Raw genomic sequence first — 17558 nt, 5'->3', positions numbered from 1 at the left:
CATTAAAGCGTGTGTAAGAGGGGTGTGTAGGGTCTTAGCAAGAACAGAAGCATGAAAAGAAGCAAAGGAAAAAAAAAGCCATCTCTTTCTTTCATGGGGTCCCTTTGGTTTTCCTGTCTCATAATTACCCAAGAATAGGTATTGTTTTTAAACATATCTGTGTATTTTAAAAGCATTAGTTACTCATCACTAGTTAGTAAGGTAATATATTGATAGATTAATTTAATTTTATGTTTGCTCCTCTTCCCTATTTTTATTTTTTGAACTAGAATTTCTAAGGATCTCTCCCAAGAGAATGTGGTAGCTTATTTTTCATGAGTGTATTGGTTTGAAGTAAAAAAAAAAATTGCATTGAAAAACATTTTAATTCACAGTTTTCACTGAAGCTGACTGTCCCTCTTCTCTTCACTCAATTAGTAGGCTGTGAGGCGATCTTATTTGGGACAAGCCTTCTTTTATTATTTATGTTCCTTCCTAAAGATAGCTAGTTGTTTTCCAGAATACTGTATCCTTTGGATGTAGGACTTATTTAAGAGAGGACTTTGGATGCTTCTTGTGGCTGCTGTTGGGCCCCTTGCTGTGCTGGGATGTGTGCATTTTACCCAAGATTTACTGATAGAATGCTCCCTCTGCTTTTTTCTGAGAGACCTTTCCTCATTATTGTGTGTAGATTTGACCCTCAATAGCTTTATCTGTGATTAGGGTTTAAGATAATACTTTATTTTACTTTATTTTTTGCTCAAGATAATATTTTACAAGGAAGCTTTTATATTGGTCAGAGATACTGAGTCCTTGTTCTGCTTAAGAGGCTTTTGTGGTTCTCTTTGCTCAGGAAAGGTCTGAGCTTCTTCCCAAAGTGGCATGCAAAGCTGTCACGCCGGTCCCCAGCCCACCTTTCCCCACCTCACCTTCTGCCTCTCCTTTCACTCATTTCACAGGCTGCTTTCCTTCCTTGGATGTTTGCCTGGTTGTCTTTGTTCTTGCTCTTCCCTCCTCTTGGAACATTAAGCTGTTTTCTCCATTTCTATCACCTCAGTCTGAAGGCTTCGAGAGATGGCACTCTCTTATTATTCATCTTTGTACCCTTACAAGTTAAATGACACCTGGGCATGTAATGGACGCTCAGTAAAGATTTAGTGACCTGAACCGAACTGCAGCTACATGGTAACTTTAAGTTTAAATGTGGGAAGTAACATTGTGGAATTTTCCTAGATTAACAACAACCACTACAAAATCAGACTTTTAAAAAAGGCAGTCTTAAACGTATTTAAATGAACAATTAGATGATCTTATCTTCAAAGTTGTATTTGACTTAGGCAACAACAAACCAAACAATCAAAAGTTAGCAAATTTTCAGAGTGGGGTTTTTGGTCATTTAAGCCATTTAGATGATGTAAATCTGGCAGAATATATACATATATATCTTAAAAATGAATTGCAGTATTGCTTATGTTATCATCACTATCACCTTGTTTTTAATCTCTCTCCTTGTGTGCCCTCCCCACCATTTTGTACTTTATTTTCCTTCCTTAGGATACTCTTCTTAAGCAAAGGATTAGTGCCCTCTAGGGGTGAACTGCAGATGCAATGCAGTGCGCACCTTTTAAAAAGCACTGCAAATTCTAGAATTGTATGAAATACAGAAAATGATGCTTCATCCTTATTATGTAATTCAAGTTATATAATTTAATCCCAGAGTATCTCAGACTGCTTTCACTTTGCTCATCACTTCCCGTAGCATGATTTATTCAGACAGTTTTTTTGCCCCACGGGGGAAAGTTTCCAAAATGAGAAGAAAGAACGTTTTATTAAAAATTGAAGCAGAAGGTTAAGACTGCTGGCAGTTAGTATAGTCATCTGTGAAGGAAAGTTACCAGGCCAAATATCTATGACTCAGGCTTAGGACAAAATAAAAAGCTTTTCTGTGTCAGTTTAACTATTTAATTCCTTTTTTTTCTTCATAAATTGGTCACTAGATCAGCTATTTCTAGAGAATCCCAATTATTTCCACTCATTTCATCCACAACCACTCATTCCCCACAATGCAGATTTGCTGACTTTTAATAGTTGATTAACATTTTCTTTCATCCCATTCTTTGGTGGTCAGGAAAATGAGCAAATACAAGCACTTGAACACAGACAACCTCAGGTGCCTAGGAATAGTTCATTGTGTATGTATTTGTATTTATTATTATTACTGTTATTATTATTACTATTATTATTATAACTCCTTTTTTTCCTTAAGATTTTATTTTTAAGTAATCCGTACACCCAAGGTAGGACTTGTACATACAACCCTGAGATCGAGTCCTATGCTCTTCTGAATGAGCCAGCCAACTGTCCCTGTATTTATTATTGTTAATGGTAACATTTGCTTGACATAGCATGACAAAGATGATGATAATGGTATCTCCTGCAGTTGTGTAGCATTTTTTATATGTAGTATTTATGTGAACCTTCAGAATAATCACTTGAGGCAGGAAAAATAGGCAGTATAGCCTCAGGATTTTTTCAAGTATTACAGAAATTAAATTAGTCTATTTCTATATTCTCTCCTAAAATTCTTAAGAAATTAAGCCATAAGACTTAAGGTCAGCTTTCCATTTTACCATTTTCAGATCATAGAATTTTTGTTTTCTGGTTTAGACTAGAGGCCTGTGTGCAAAGTTTTATTTTGAAGATGAGAAAATTGAGGCCTAGAGAAGATAGGCAGCTGGTGCTAGTTCATGAGACCCGTGGCAGAAGCAAGACTAAAATGCAGGTTTCCTCATTCTTTTTTCCCTTATTACATGTTTTCTTTTTTCCTAACTTGGTTTTGCATGGCATCATATTATTGTTATCCTTCTCTACACATATCTAATTTAATTTTTCTTTACTGTTGGCATATACATGATGATGAAAAATGGCACCTGATTTTGGAAATTGTCCCTGATGTCAGAAAGAAGGTTTAGTTTGATTTGGCAAAAAGCAAGTTGTGAAATTGCCTTCCTATGAAATAAGTGTTCAGAATCACACTTCATCTTTAACTGTCTGAGAGTGAGAATGACAAAGGAAGTGGATGTGGATTGAAATGTGGCTTTGGCAGTGCGTGGGAGGGTCCAGTGGACCAGAGAGCATGGAATTCTCAGCACTATGTGTTAGTTCCTGTCATGGCAGGCCACATCCTGATCGTGCGCTGAGAATGTCAGACCTGTACAATAAAGTCATTTATTTTGAGAGATTAAGCCAGGATCAGGAACTACATAGTATTATTTATATAAATGTGATCTCTTTTAGGTTCAGGCTCTTTTAGAGTTAGGCTGCCTTCTCGTTACACTGGAGATGTACAGGGAAGTACTTAGATCTAGATGCATTGATGTGCAGAAATTGGTAAGCATAACTCTTCTGCCTTGTTTTTAAGTAGGTCCTTAGTCTTGTAAATTAAATTCATAGTTTGGAATGGGACTAAAGGAATTCTTACAGTGCTCCAATGAGTGAGTAGAAAAGTAAGCATTAGGGGTGCTGGGTGACTGTCAGTTGAGCTTTCGACTCTTGGTTTTGGCTCAGGTCATGATGTCATGTTTCGTGCGTCAGGCACTGCTGCCAGTGTGGAGTCTGCTTGGGATTCTCTCTCTCTCAAAAGAATTAAATAAACTTAAAAAAATAAAAAAAAAAGAAAAGTATTAGTACTCATTTCTCTAGGTTGCTTATTTGCATGCATATGTGTCATGTGTGTGGTAGATGTGTTCCTGAAAATATTCTTGAAAATTGATTCATCTCTGAAATATAATTGAGAACTTGAGGGGATTGTCATTTAATGGTATCCCAAATGGAAGGGATAATCACTTTATAACTTTTTTGGATATTTACAGATTTTCTAAACTAGAACTGCCTAAAATATGTTATGCTCTTTTTTTTTAGGAAACTAAAACATTTTTTAAACTATATTTTACTGTTGCATCGTTATCTTGTGACACCAAAGATTCAGCTGATATTTCTCAGGAATTAGGAAATCAAAATAAAATGTCAGTCTGTGAAGATGGGGACACTTGTTTTAAAGTAATTTGACTCACTTTCAGTGTTACTGGACATTTCATAGGTACTATTGATATTAGCAGTTATTTAGAGCTGTTGAGCCTAAGTTTAATACTTACATTATTTGTGGCTAATGATCCCTAGATAGGTAATCAAATATTGAAAAGTTCTGTGATTTAGGCAAAAACCCATAGGAATTAGTAAGTTTAATATGAAACAAGGGAATTTTTCTTCATTAATAAAAAGTATTTTCTGACACAGATAAACTACAAAATATGTATGTAGTCAACTAAGATAATAAAATGTAATAGTATTTGAAGTTTTTTAGGATGAAAAACTTAACCATCAAAAGTTTGTTTCCAGTTTACTTTAGCCCTTGCTTGTTATGTATTCAGATAGTTTTGATCATAGTTTAGATCTTGTTATTATTTTGTGCTGTATATTCACTTGACATTTTGGAAATGCAGAGAAGTTTGACTTATATGTACAAAACCTTTGAGAGTTTACCACACCAACTGGCAAGCATATAGGGCTTGTGCCCTATGTGTGATGTAGGTGGGATTCTGGTCTCTGCCTCTGGGCCACTTCCTTGACTCTTTTAATGAGATCAACACAAAGTAATGCAGCCTGGAATCACTAAAAGGTGAGAAAATGGAAACATGCCAACCCGCTGTGGAACAGCCATCTTAATAGCCTGCTTTGACATTTGTCTCTCTAGCACAAACCTTAGAGCAGGCCAAGTATTTACAGGAGATATCCCTACTTGGCAGACTGAACAAAGCTTTTGGGAAATCTTTGGTGTTTTGTGCTCTAAAGTCACAAGCTTAAATCAGGCCTGTGGAATGGAGGAAGAAGCTATTATAGATTAGGTGTTAACTTTGTGCTAGTGTTAATGTGGTTATAAAAACCCCCTGTCACAAGAAGATTTATGTTGTGCACAGGATGGTTTGGGCAGAGGTCTTCTAACTTGACATACGTGAATTAACATTTTTTTTGAAATAAATATAGAGACTAAGGAAATTTCAAAAATAGTAAGAATATAGTCTCATGGGCCCTTCTAGCTTATATTTCTGGAATTTTAAAGTGTGGAATGTGTATATCTGGCCTCCTGGATCTAGTGGCACAAAGAATAGGAAGAAAGACCAGCTCGGGTTAGGGGGAGGGGTGAAAACTTGCTTGTCTTGCTAAGGTGGCTCTGGCTGTTATATCAGGAATCATGAATAAGGTTATTGCCATTGCCTGTATTTAAAAAATTGTAACCCTATGTAGTTGTCCAAGCTTATTTATAGTAACTCTAGTTACTGTTAAAAAGATAACAATTTTGTTTGTTTTTAGGAATTACTGATATGAAATTTACTTTTTTTAGTTTTTTTTAAATTCAAATTTAGTTTTTAAGTAATGAGAAAATCAAAGTGAAAATATTGCTGCAAGAATGAACACTGTATGAGGAATGTTTCCTACTTGTCCTTGTTCTTGTTTTAGTGTTAAAGATGATCTACATTCTAGACCCAAAAGTTAAATTGCTTTTCTTTGTGTAGGTTCGAAAACATGTGAATGATCTCTATGAAGACTTAAGGGATGGACACAATTTAATCTCTCTTTTAGAGGTTCTTTCGGGAGATACCTTGGTAAGTTTTAAATTTCCTAATTTAGTTTGAAGAACACGTAATGCTGTCTACGTAAGGACCAGTGTGTTGTTGGTAGAGACTGTTCAGATTTTTGCAACATTCGCCTTTAGAGCTGTGAATTCTGCCTGAAAAAAAGAGTTCTGGTTAGATTCCTAATCATTTTCAGACTTCAAGTGATGTGAATTTGGGAGATTGAAGCCCTTTGACTACTTTGCTTATGTAATCAGTTCTATAATAAAACTACTATTTTTGTTCTTGCTTCTTTTTTTACCTTTGGGTTTTTTTTGCTTAGCAGAGGTTGGATGCATAATATAACCACATATTAAAAGACTCACAAATAGCAAGGAAATAAACATTGCTTTCTGGAAAATGGTCTAACCCATTCCACAGGTGTCATTTCCTTTTTTGTGAACATTACTTCCCCTTCTTGGTTACTTGTTCTCCTTCATTATGTTCTGTTCATGCTCTTCTTTTCATTTCTGGTCTGTCTTGTGTCTTTGCTGTCCTATCTTCTGTCTGTTATATTCATTAGCCAAGGGAGCGAGATTTTTTGAAGACCTTACGATTGGTGAGTGCAACAGAAGCATGCGAATATGAACAGCATGAGGATGTGGAGGATGAGGATAAGGGGGTAGGTGTCGGCCCCCATAACTCGACTAACCTAGCCATTACAGTGCGGTGAGCGCTAACGTGATAGAGAAGTAACCCATGGGTTCGGGCTCCTTTTTAGAAAATTATAGAAAGGACCAAAACCCATAGTGAGGTAGATGTGTGTGTACCAAAAAAATTGGACAAAGGAAATATTTTCTCTTTAAATTTATTTAGACATTACTGTGCAGTGCATGGTAATTGAACATATGTGATTGAATTATATGATGCCATTTTAGCTAAAGAATTTTACATGCATTTTATATAAATGTGGAAATCTTGACAACTAGCCTGCTAATTTTTATGCAAATTTGTTCCACTTCTGGAATTTATATTTCAAATGTGGCAACCATTGCTTTATTTGAAGGGACTTATGGAAATTTATTTCCTATTTAAGTTTATGCTTTAAATCATACTGGCAATAGGTATTTGATGGACATTATTTATGCATTTTCTATGTCTTATTTTTATTTAGAAGGGGGGAAAGTTTTAAAATCTGGATTCCTGGTAGAACCTATAGAACTGTTTCATCTTCATGACACTTAGTTGACTTCAGCCCACCTTTGCAAGACAGATAATGCTTCTTTTGTCATCTACATCCCAAGTGCCCCTGATTTGGAAATTGTGCTTTTTTTTTGGATCCATTGGGTGAATTTACCAACATTATTTCTACCTGTTTATATAGAACCTATTTTTCCGTTCTGTACTCTGCTGTCTTTTCATTATGGTACCTTGGCTCTCAATATTCATATTTGAGAAGCTAAGCTGTCAGTGTTTTTTTTCTTTTCTTCCTTTGGGAAGATTTTATGTGAAAAATTTCAACTCCATTCTTTGTATTTTTGTTAAGCATCTTCTCAGCTCTATGTCCTTATGTTTTCCGTCTGCTAACTTGTTACATTTCTCAAGGAAAACGGCACCAAGGAAAAGGATTATGGATTGCCAGTTTTCCTGAGATCATAAACAGTCATGTCCATCCCTAAGCAGTAAAACTATTAGAGTCCAACTGATTTTGTGAAAAAGCTAAAATAAAATAAAGAGGAAATATATGGCTTTAATTGCTTTTTTCTCTTCCTCTATCATGGCTAAGTAAGACTCCATCTTTCTCCTTCTTGGTGATTTTTATACTAACTGCATGCTACTTTACCTCATTTTCATTAACATGCCATACATATATAATTATAAAAACCCGCTTGACAATAGACTTTATTAAGAAGGCAAAGTGGGGAATGGTATTTAATTCTTTCTGTGCATCCACAGCTAATAAACTGTAGGCTAGATTTGTAGTATAATGACTATAAAAAGTCTGTATGTTCTGTGGTATTTTTTCTTTTCCTTTTGTTTAAATAAGGCAAAATGGAATAAAGCATATGTTTAAATAAAACATTTGGAGAAATCCCTATTTGTTTAAATTCAATTTCAAACAATACAAAACAATTAAAAGTATTTAATGTAATTTAATTTAATTTTAATTTAAAAAATCTAATGGGTTTACCCAAATATTAAATCCTGTTTTGATATGTTAAGATGAGCATAAAGTATATTTATAGAGTATACATCATAAGTGTATTTAGCATGGTCAGTGGTATCAGAAACTATAGTGTTTTTATACCCTGCATTTTTCTATTCTTAGCCCAGAGAAAAAGGTCGGATGCGTTTTCACAGACTACAGAATGTACAAATTGCACTTGACTATTTGAAAAGACGCCAGGTATGATGTTTTTCAAAGACTATAATCATATAAACATATGTGATGGAGTACATCTAGATAGGAACATGTCAGGGGATGAAACGGTTAAATTTGTCAATTATAATGTTTAAATTTGTGCTTTTGAGAGACAAATATTTAAAAATATGTTCAAACATTTGCTCCAAAGAAAAGGAAGTTAATAGTAGGTGTAAGCCCACAGGAATTATAAGTGGCTGCATTTCCAGCTGAATAAGAGCTACTGATTTTCCTTCTGTTAGAATTGGAATGCTTTGCCTAGGAAGTTAATGACCTTTTAGTAGCAAGAGAATGTTAAGAATGCCTATGAAAAGTTCTTAGTATTGGGGCAATACTTTATTATTTATACTTAGTATATAAAATTATTTTTATAAAAAATAGTTGATGGACTACTTTCAAAAAACTTAGTGTAAGCATTTTTAATACTTAGTGGTAAGACTATATTTTGTTTTTATAAATAGATAATATTGGGTAATTAAAAGGAGTTAAAAATAAAACAACCTCCAACTAACTTGAGGTTTTAGAAGAAGTCATGGTTAAAGAATGAAAACCATATTGGATATGATCTTGATTTGGTGGCATTGTGGTATTATAGTGGTATAAGCCAAAATATTCGTAATTTTTCAAATAGTAGAGGAAAGAAAGAAAATCAGGGGAATGGAAAATTACTGCGAACAATGAGAAATCAGAGGTGGCAGCAATTTAGCTTGTTAATGGAATAAGGAAAAAAGGGAGGAAAACGGGGAGAGGTAAACACCATTTTTTTATTCGTTTATTTAGTTTATTAACGTTATAGTGATTTATTTAAACTCAGGTAAACACTGCGTGCTTAAATATGTTAAATGTTACTTTTATTTACCTTATTATTCTTTTTTAAAAAATATTTTTGAAGTTTATTTATTTGGAAAGAGCGAGAGAGTACAAGTGGGGGTGGGGGCCATAGAGGAGAGACAGAATCCCAAGCGGGCTCCGCACCATCAGCGCAGAGCAGGATGAGAGACTTGAATTCAAACTGTGAGATCATGACCTGAGTTGAGATCAAGAGGCAGATGCTTAACCAGCTGAGCTGCCCAGGCACTCCTATTTACCTTATTATTCTTGATTCTAGTGGAAGTTTTCAGAAGGACTGATGGTTGATTATGTTTCCTTGTCTGAAGTGCTTTTGTCAGTGTTTTGTCCAGGAAGTGAGATGTTAGTTATTATTGTGTTTGATTCATGATATTTAATTATTTTTATCCAGGGTATAAATGATAGGTATCATTACTATATTTGTTTACCTGAAAATGCATAATTTGATAGTTAATAAGCTTTAAGTCTAAGTATTATTATTGTTTGTTTTTATTTTTATTTTTATTTTTCATATTTGAGCAGCCTTCCAAATATCCAGTGACTTATATATTTATTTATCTTGGTAACAATTTATGGTAGATAAATGGAAAAAAGATGCTAGTTTTTTTTTAATTTTTTTCTCACTTTGTGACAGAAGTATGAGAAAGTTGTTAAACTATTTTATGGTTCAGAACAGTATCTTAATGGTTAGAGCAAAATAAAGCTTATTTTCAAGTGATAAAATTGTGTCTAATTTTAAAATCTCAAGTATTTAAGAATTCCCAACTTCAGTAGTATTTTTCAATTGGAAAGTGATTACTTATAATACTTGTTCTAGAAGAAAAACCAGAGTAACGCCCTTTTTTTTTCTTTGTGGTGACTCTATAATTTGCAATCTAAAATGAGTAGAGATAAGGGAGTAAGACAATATTTTGAGGATTTACTGGTATTTAGATCACTCAATTTTTTCTTTGTGTAATTTAGAATTGATTTTATGTAGGTAAATATAACTTACATGCTGGTTTGAAAAAGTTTTCTTTATTTCTTCTTTCCATATAACACAGGTGAAATTAGTGAATATTAGAAATGATGACATAACAGATGGAAATCCCAAGTTGACTTTGGGATTAATATGGACAATAATTTTGCACTTTCAGGTAAGCTTAATTTTTCTTAGTTATCATTTCTTTTAGCCTCTCATTGCTGATTTTCAAATGGTTCATATGAAGAATAAATTATGCACTTACATCCTATGGAAGAAAATAAATTTCAGGCTTCTTAAAAAGTACATTTGAATTTTTCCTTTCAAGTAACATACTGCCTGTGAACCTTGCACCCTGTCTCCTGGTATTGATGAGCTTAAATATTCTAAGATGCTTGTAATCCTGTTGTGGAAAACTGGCCTCTATGCTCTGGAGCCCAAATATGTATGGTGAAGACAAGAGTTTGGATATAAAGAGGAACAATAGCTTTAAGAGGAACAATAGCTTTGTTACTTTGCTGGGCAAAGAAGACTGCAGCAGGCTCAGGCCCTCAAAATACAAGCCCACCTGCAGGAAGGGGCTCCAGGATTTTATAGGGAAATACAGGATCCAGCTGGTTTCCACAGGAATTGTGTACCTACTACTAGCCAAGTTCATCGTGATTTCTAGGTGGCTCTGGGTTCCTGAAGCAAAAGGCTAAGAAGGGAGGAAGGGAGGGGAGGTTTACGGAAGAGAGGAAAAAGGTTACTTAGTTTAAAATTGAACCTCCCTGAAGCATTAATGCAGCCATTTTGATTTTAACTTCTGCTTTTAAGCGGTTTCAGTCTCAGTGTTGGAAGACACACATTCTTTTTATGGAATGCAGAGTCATTTCATTTATTTATTGGATAGTATTACTTGATTTAGATACATAAAAATTTTATGATTCAATCCTTAGAATGGTTTTTATTGGTATTATGGTTTCTCAGCTATGCAAACTACTTTTTCCTGTTGATAGACACTAGATGGCAGTATAATTCTCATAACGGTATCTCCTGAATTAGAAGAATCTGTATTTTGTGTAGACCTGTACTTTCTCAAATTGGATTTGAGGAGAGTCAATGCAGATTTGTTAACTATGATTTATATAAAAAAATCTGTGCTCGTTGAGGGCTTATTTTGATTTTCTAGTTTTTTTTTTTCTAAAAAAAAAAAAAAACATCTTTATTTGATTTAAGGTGAATCCTAACTCTGGAACTTGCTTTAGTTTATGAACCATTTTCCTGCTGATGCATATTCTCTGTGCAGCCCAGAGCCTGACCCATAGTAGGCATGTGGCAAGTCATACTGAATGACTGCTGTTCAGTTGGACCTTAAAGGAGGAAGAGGTAGCTTGCCAGCTTCAGGAAGGAGCTGGGGTTTGGAACCAAATCACAGGAGGAATAATACTTATTTCTTAATTTGTGCAAGTTTTATTGGGATTTAATATTTGTAAGGGAATAGTGGGAAATAGTGTACCTGGGGCTCATTTGGGAGCAGGATAAATGTGACAGGTATGGAGAACTATAGGAATTAGAGTCTAGGTAGTCCCAGCACCTGAACAGGCAGGTGAACAAAATTACAGCGGTAGGAAATTGGAGAAGACCCAGGTGACTAGGTGTCACCAGCCCGACTACAGGGTAGCTAATACAGGTGAATGTTCCCACAGTGTGGGGGTATTGCTGTCAGGGTGATCCAGTAGCAGGAACTGGAGGCAAGACCCTAAAGATCTGAGGGTCCCAATTATTAGAGCACTCCTGCCTTAGGGGATTAGGGGACTGAGCACTAAACCACAGCAAGGATTTGGGCACAGAGCCAAGACCTTGTTTCTAGAATTGGGTAAAGGCTAAGTAGAACTGGCTGAAAAGCACATTTCATGTGTAGTTCCTCAGCATTCTCAGTGATCCTTTAATTATTATTATTTTTTAAATTCTTTTAAATGTTTATTTTTGAGGGAGAGAGAGTACAAGCAAGGGAAGAGCAGAGAGAGAGGGAGACACAGAATCTGAAGCAGGCTCTAAGCTCTGAGCTGTCAGCACAGAGCCCAACTCGGGGCTCGAACTCACAAACCGTGAGATCTTGACCTGAGCTGAAGTCGGACACTTAACTGACTGAGCCACCCAGGTGCCCCTGGGGATCCTTTAATTAGTCCTCAGTTGATCAGGTCCCACAACTTTTAGTAGGGTAGAGACTGCAGGAACCCCACATGGGAAGACAAAATGCCTGTTGGAGCAGGGAGCCAATCCCATCATTACCGACACAGTTGGGAAACAGGCTGTGGCTGGAGTTTGAATGTCAGAGTAAGAGCGCTGTGAGGCAGTAGGAAGCCACCCAGACTGTGGTGGGAGGCTAAGTGTCACCATTAACTCTTACTTATGGCAGTTGATTACATTGGGTGCATCACTTAACCCTTCTGAACCTGAAAAATAATGTTTTAGGAAACTAAATCTATCAATTCTACATGAAATAAATTGAAATGAGTAGAGTCTGCAGTTAGGGAGACAAAAGCTAAGAAGCTGAGGTGGTGATCTCAGAGTAGAGTGATAAAGGTCAGGACTCAGATGGGGATGAAAATTGAATCCAAGGGATGGCATTTTGAAAGAAGAAAGGAATGGGCTTAGCAACAGAGCACAGAGAACGAAGGAGAGGGATTAAGGCTGACTCTGAACCGTTGCGCCTGATAGATAAGACAAACAAGAAACCAGTAGATGACTGAGAGAAACAGAGTGATGGTCAGGGGAGAATGAATGACCTCCAGGGTGGGTGTGATGGTGTGGCGGGCGTCCTTTGCATCTGTGCACTGAGCAGTTTGGGAAGTCAGCTACAGGTCTTGGAGTTATCAGTATAAAAGTGTTGGAGAGAGGGATCTCCAGAGGATTTGAGAGAATCCTCTTGAATATGTGAAGAGCTAAGGACAGAAGTTTAGGGAAGGCCCATGATTTGGGATGCAGGAGGAAGAAGTTCCATCTGGGGAAACAGAAAAGGAACATTTGGAGAGATAGATGAAAGCAACAAGAAAATCTAGTATTGCTGAAGCCAGGGGAAGAGAGTTTCAATTATAAAGGAATGATGAGCAGTATGAAATAAGAAAATGAAGACTAAGCCATAGTTTTGTCTAGAAGGAAGACTTTGGAGACCTTGGAGAAAACATTCCCAAGCAACTGGGAGCAGAAACCAGAAAATGTCAGACCAAAATGTGAGAAAATGGTTGGGAATTAGAATCAGTCTATATAGAACCTTAAGTTTGAAGAGATATAAAGCAAAATGTCATTCAAAAAAGAATTATATACTGGGGAGCCTGGGTGGCTCAGTTGGTTAAGCGTCCAACTCGATTTCGGCTCAGGTCATGATCTCCCGGTTTGTGGGTTTGAGCCCTGCATTGGACTCTGCGCTGACAGCACAGAGCCTGCTTGGGATTCCCTCTCTCCCCGTCTCTCTGCCCCTCCCTTGCTTGTGCTCCCACATGCTCACTCTCTGTCTCTCTCTCAAAAATAAATAAACTTTTTAAAAAAGAATTCTGTATTAAGAAACTCTGCGTTTTGTCATTGGGAGAAAAAGGAAGACCAGCCACAGAAGTACTTCTAATATAATCCTAATGGTCCTGTGGCATGTATTATGAGTTCCAGTGTATTTTAGGACCTGAACTACAGCATATTAAATTAAATTATCACCAATATTTAAAAATTAGACCCAGATCTGTTTAAAGTGGAATGCAACAATGTTTTGGTAAAATAAAAATATTTCTTCTTATTTGAATGAAAGAACTTTTCATAGTACTTTGATAATTTAAGATTAGAATGATTCTCTGATTATGCCAAGATAAAAGGCTATTTACAGCAGTGGTGATCATCCTCACTCCAAGTGAGTTTTGGTTGTTTTTGTTTGTTTGTTTTGTCTCTATACTTTGCATAAATAAGGGAAGTAACTTTAAAAGATCAATTAGTTATTAAAAATATATTTATTACCAGTATCACAAGTTGAATCTCTTTTCCAGTCAGGCTGTCTGAAGATAAGCATTATCAACACAGTAATCCTCTATCAATAGTTACCATATGCTAGATTCAGAGATACTAAGATAATGAAGTATGTTGTTCTATCTGTTGGGACAATGTTCATAAATCTATTGGTGACGAGTCCAATGCAATATAAATAAAAATGAGGATGCAGAGGAGGGAGTGTTGTGGTAGGATCAGCAAGGTGTTAGAGAGTAAGGGAAATTTTTACTGATATTAGAGCTAGACTTTGCAGGACGAATGCTAGCTTCCAGGCAGAGACTAAAGTTGGGCCATTTCTGGGAGAGGGGGCAGTTGCTCAGACTGGCAGGGCTAGAAGGAATGGCGGATGGGATGCACATCACTGGTTAGTTGTGCCTTTATCTTGCCAGTACAGACTCTAGCCATTATACTTTTAAATTCTCGTGAATAATGTTCCATTGCCAATGAAAACATTGAAAATCAAATTAAAAATAAACCCACATCTGAGCCTTTATTTTTGCCGGTTTTTCTCCTAGGATACTCAGTTTTGCCATTGGAGATTGTTTCATTATCTCTTTGAATCATTAAGGAAAGCCTCATCACACAGGCCTATTGACAAGTATCAGCAACATTGCTAGCTTGACTATTTAATTGGATATTCTTATTTAGAAAAGTATAATGAGTTCCATCTTCTGATCAGTCTACCTAGAGAATGGCAATTATTTTTTTTTTTCTAATGAGTCAAATGATAATCTGCTTACGTGTAAGTCCAGTCATGCCATACTAATTTTCTTTTTACCACATCTGTGACTCAGTTTTAGAAATATGCACACCTTAGATAATCAGGCTCCATACTGATTTACTATTTTTACAGCAAGACCCTAGTAAAATTGCATAATATTTAACTAGGGTACAATTACAAAAGTTGTATATGAAGTTTAACTGCCTTCCTTCATGTAAAAGAAACACATTCATGTGTTTCTTTTGGCTAAGCATTTTATGCTTTAAATCATAAAATTTATCAATTTGCTTATGTGAAAATACTAATGATCACATAAGGAAAATGGCTTGGAAATTGGTGTCATATGAAAATGTGAAAAATATTAGAAACTATTTTATAAGATTTTAGAAATGATTTTAATTGATATTTTTAGGAATTTAGCATTTATTATCTCTCCTTCAGCTATTGAATCATCCTGTTGGGTTTTTTTTAATGGCTGATGTTTTTAAAAAGTCTGAGTATAATTTACATAGATTTTTGAGCCTTTTTTTGTTTTTGGCAAGTACCAAAATTAGTTGTTTTTTCTTAAGAAAAAAATTATATGGTAGAGACTCTCTGAAACTAAATTTGAAAGACATTTTGTTAAATTACTCCTGTATTTGCTTTTTGCTTGCTCTCAGATTTGTTGAACCACCAGTAGTTTCAAAGGTTAATGCAAACTTTGGTAGCGTAACTGCATTTCTGAAAATCGAAAGTTAGAGTGAGGGTCAGAGTCTTCTCGTGTGATAAAGCTGAGGTTTGCCTTGAAAGCTCAGCAGCGTTGTAATTTTACCGTGAACACTAATGTTTGTCTAAAAGGATTGGTGGCCAGAAATAAGCCACGGTGTCTAATGAGACACAGGGACCCAGCTGGGCAAGATGCCATGGCATTTCTTGCGTGTGTTTTTCTCATAAGCAAAATGGCTTCATGCTGAAGAGGATGGTCACAAAGTCTGAGGAATTAGAGGTCAGAGTGGGACTTTCAGACTTAATGCGGAAGATCTAGGTAAGCCCTGGATTTTGAAATGAGTGAATCTGTGGAACTGTGATTTCCTGCAAATCAAATGGGGAATGTCTGCAGATGTGTAAGAGCTGAGAAAGAAGAACAGTATTTAGATCCTGCCAAAACTCCTTTGAGCCCTGAAAAATACTCTCCCAGAAGAAAATATTTCAGGAGAAAACCGGTCAAGACAACTGTAGGTGACACAGACTCAGTAGAGCCAAGCCAGGACAATGAAGACAAGAGGGAGAGCAGTGTTCAGCTCTCAAGAGAACAGCCTGCTTTTTCACTCAGGGGACTGGCGCGGGAGGGATCTGCCGCCCCAAACCTCACACCGGAAAGTGGTATTCGGCAAGAGGGGACAGAAGTTGTAGTTGATGCTAAGGAACAGAAACTCGTGCCGAGTACTGTGAGCATTCGGTCTTACCATGTGGACACCTCTCCTGCTGATGACAGTGAAACAGAAGTAAAAGTTAGTGATCTGGACGAAAGGATTCCAGAAAAGAACAGCACTCCATATTGTGCAAAGAGGAAGGAACATTTAGATGCTGTCAACAGGAGAGAAATAACATTCCAAAGGAAAACTGATGTTTTCTCTTTACGAAAGGCAGCCAGCTTAAGTTCCATTCACTATGGTACAGAGAGATCTTCTGAAAAAAGTGGGCTTTCTGAAGACCCATCAAAAAATTATAGCAGTGTTCAAGAAAAGCATAACACTGAGAGATTCTGCCCTCGTGAAATAAACAGTTTTCACTTTGAAAAAAAGAGATGTCATTCCCTCTGTACTATTGGGTTCTCTGCTTCCAAGGGCACAGATGGAAATGAGGTAAGTGAAACGCAGAGTCTGAGTTGCAGGTGTAAATAAGTACTCCTGGTGCTTATAATCCGAGGGAGGTTCTGTAATTTGTTCTAAATTATTTTCGTATTAGCTTGTGTGGAAGTTGGAGAGTTCTTGGTGCATTTTATTGCCTGTAATCTTAGGTTTGGTTATTGTGATTTTTATTTTCTGTGATTTCCACATTCTTTGATCACACTTTAAACCCCTATACATTTTTGTTGTCGTCGGAAGACTTTAAAAAGCTTCATTGAAAGAGAATGCACATCTTCTGAAGTTCTCTAGTTCACATCTCTTGACTTTTCCTGTGGAATAGCTTTTGGAAACTTGTAGGCACAATTGAATCAGAAAATAGTCATGAGAAGACAATAGCCTCATGACAAATGTAGACAGAATACAATACAGTTACCGGTCAGTGCTGGCTTGCTAATTGAGAAGTTTGGAAAAGTCAGTTCTAGTTCTCTATTGGTTTTCATGCATAGGAACACTCATATACTTGCTTTAAGTTTGTGTGTGTGTGTGTGTGTGTGTGTGTGTGTGTGTGTGTGTGTGTGTGTTGGGATGGGTAGCACGGAGGAAATCACCCAAATCTTTTGTCTCTTTGTTACATGAGTTGTTCCTCAGCCCCCATCTAAAATCAGAAATCATTTGGGCAGCATGTCATAGGAATTTCAGTATGACACCATCTGGCAGGAAGTTGAGATCTTTATTCCTAACACTGATACTTAGCTTCAGATGAGTTATTTCTCTGGGGTTTTCACTTGTCTTTAAAACGTAAACATAAGCGCAAAATGTATATTTACTTACATTTAAATGTAAGTAAAATTTATTTACTTGCTTGAGACATGTGTTACCCAAACAGCCTCTACATGTTACTAGTTGGAATTTGATGGCTTTTTCTTTAAGCTACTTCTAACTTTGTCTTTTTACACAAACTCCGGACATAAATGGGGTATGTGATGATAAACAGTCTTGGCAAGGTCAGCAGAGATCATTTGCACAGTGATAGAATCCAGTTTTATGAGGGTCAGTGTGCATGATCATTTTGGGCCTTAGCTGCTGAATTCGCTGAAGATGTTTTTGTTTATATACATCACCACACCTTGCCAATATTATGTCATCCCTTAATATTTACAGTTTTCAGTGG

General features: G+C 36.3%; 1 protein-coding gene across 4 annotated transcripts in view; it reads left to right on the top strand.

Annotated features, from left to right (window-relative positions):
- The window catches only part of DST (dystonin), a 491592-nt gene that overhangs the window by 258257 nt on the left and 215777 nt on the right, over positions 1–17558 (top strand). For all 4 annotated transcript variants that reach the window (XM_042986591.1, XM_042986590.1, XM_042986592.1 and 1 more), the window contains 3 exons: positions 5553–5642; positions 7921–7998; positions 9906–9998. In XM_042986591.1, coding sequence (XP_042842525.1) covers positions 5553–5642; positions 7921–7998; positions 9906–9998 — 261 coding nt within the window. The remainder of the gene's footprint in view (positions 1–5552; positions 5643–7920; positions 7999–9905; positions 9999–17558) is intronic.

Source organism: Panthera tigris, chromosome B2, assembly GCF_018350195.1.
Source record: "Panthera tigris isolate Pti1 chromosome B2, P.tigris_Pti1_mat1.1, whole genome shotgun sequence".
NCBI lineage: Eukaryota > Metazoa > Chordata > Mammalia > Carnivora > Felidae > Panthera > Panthera tigris.
This window is presented reverse-complemented; position numbering and strand designations above follow the sequence as displayed.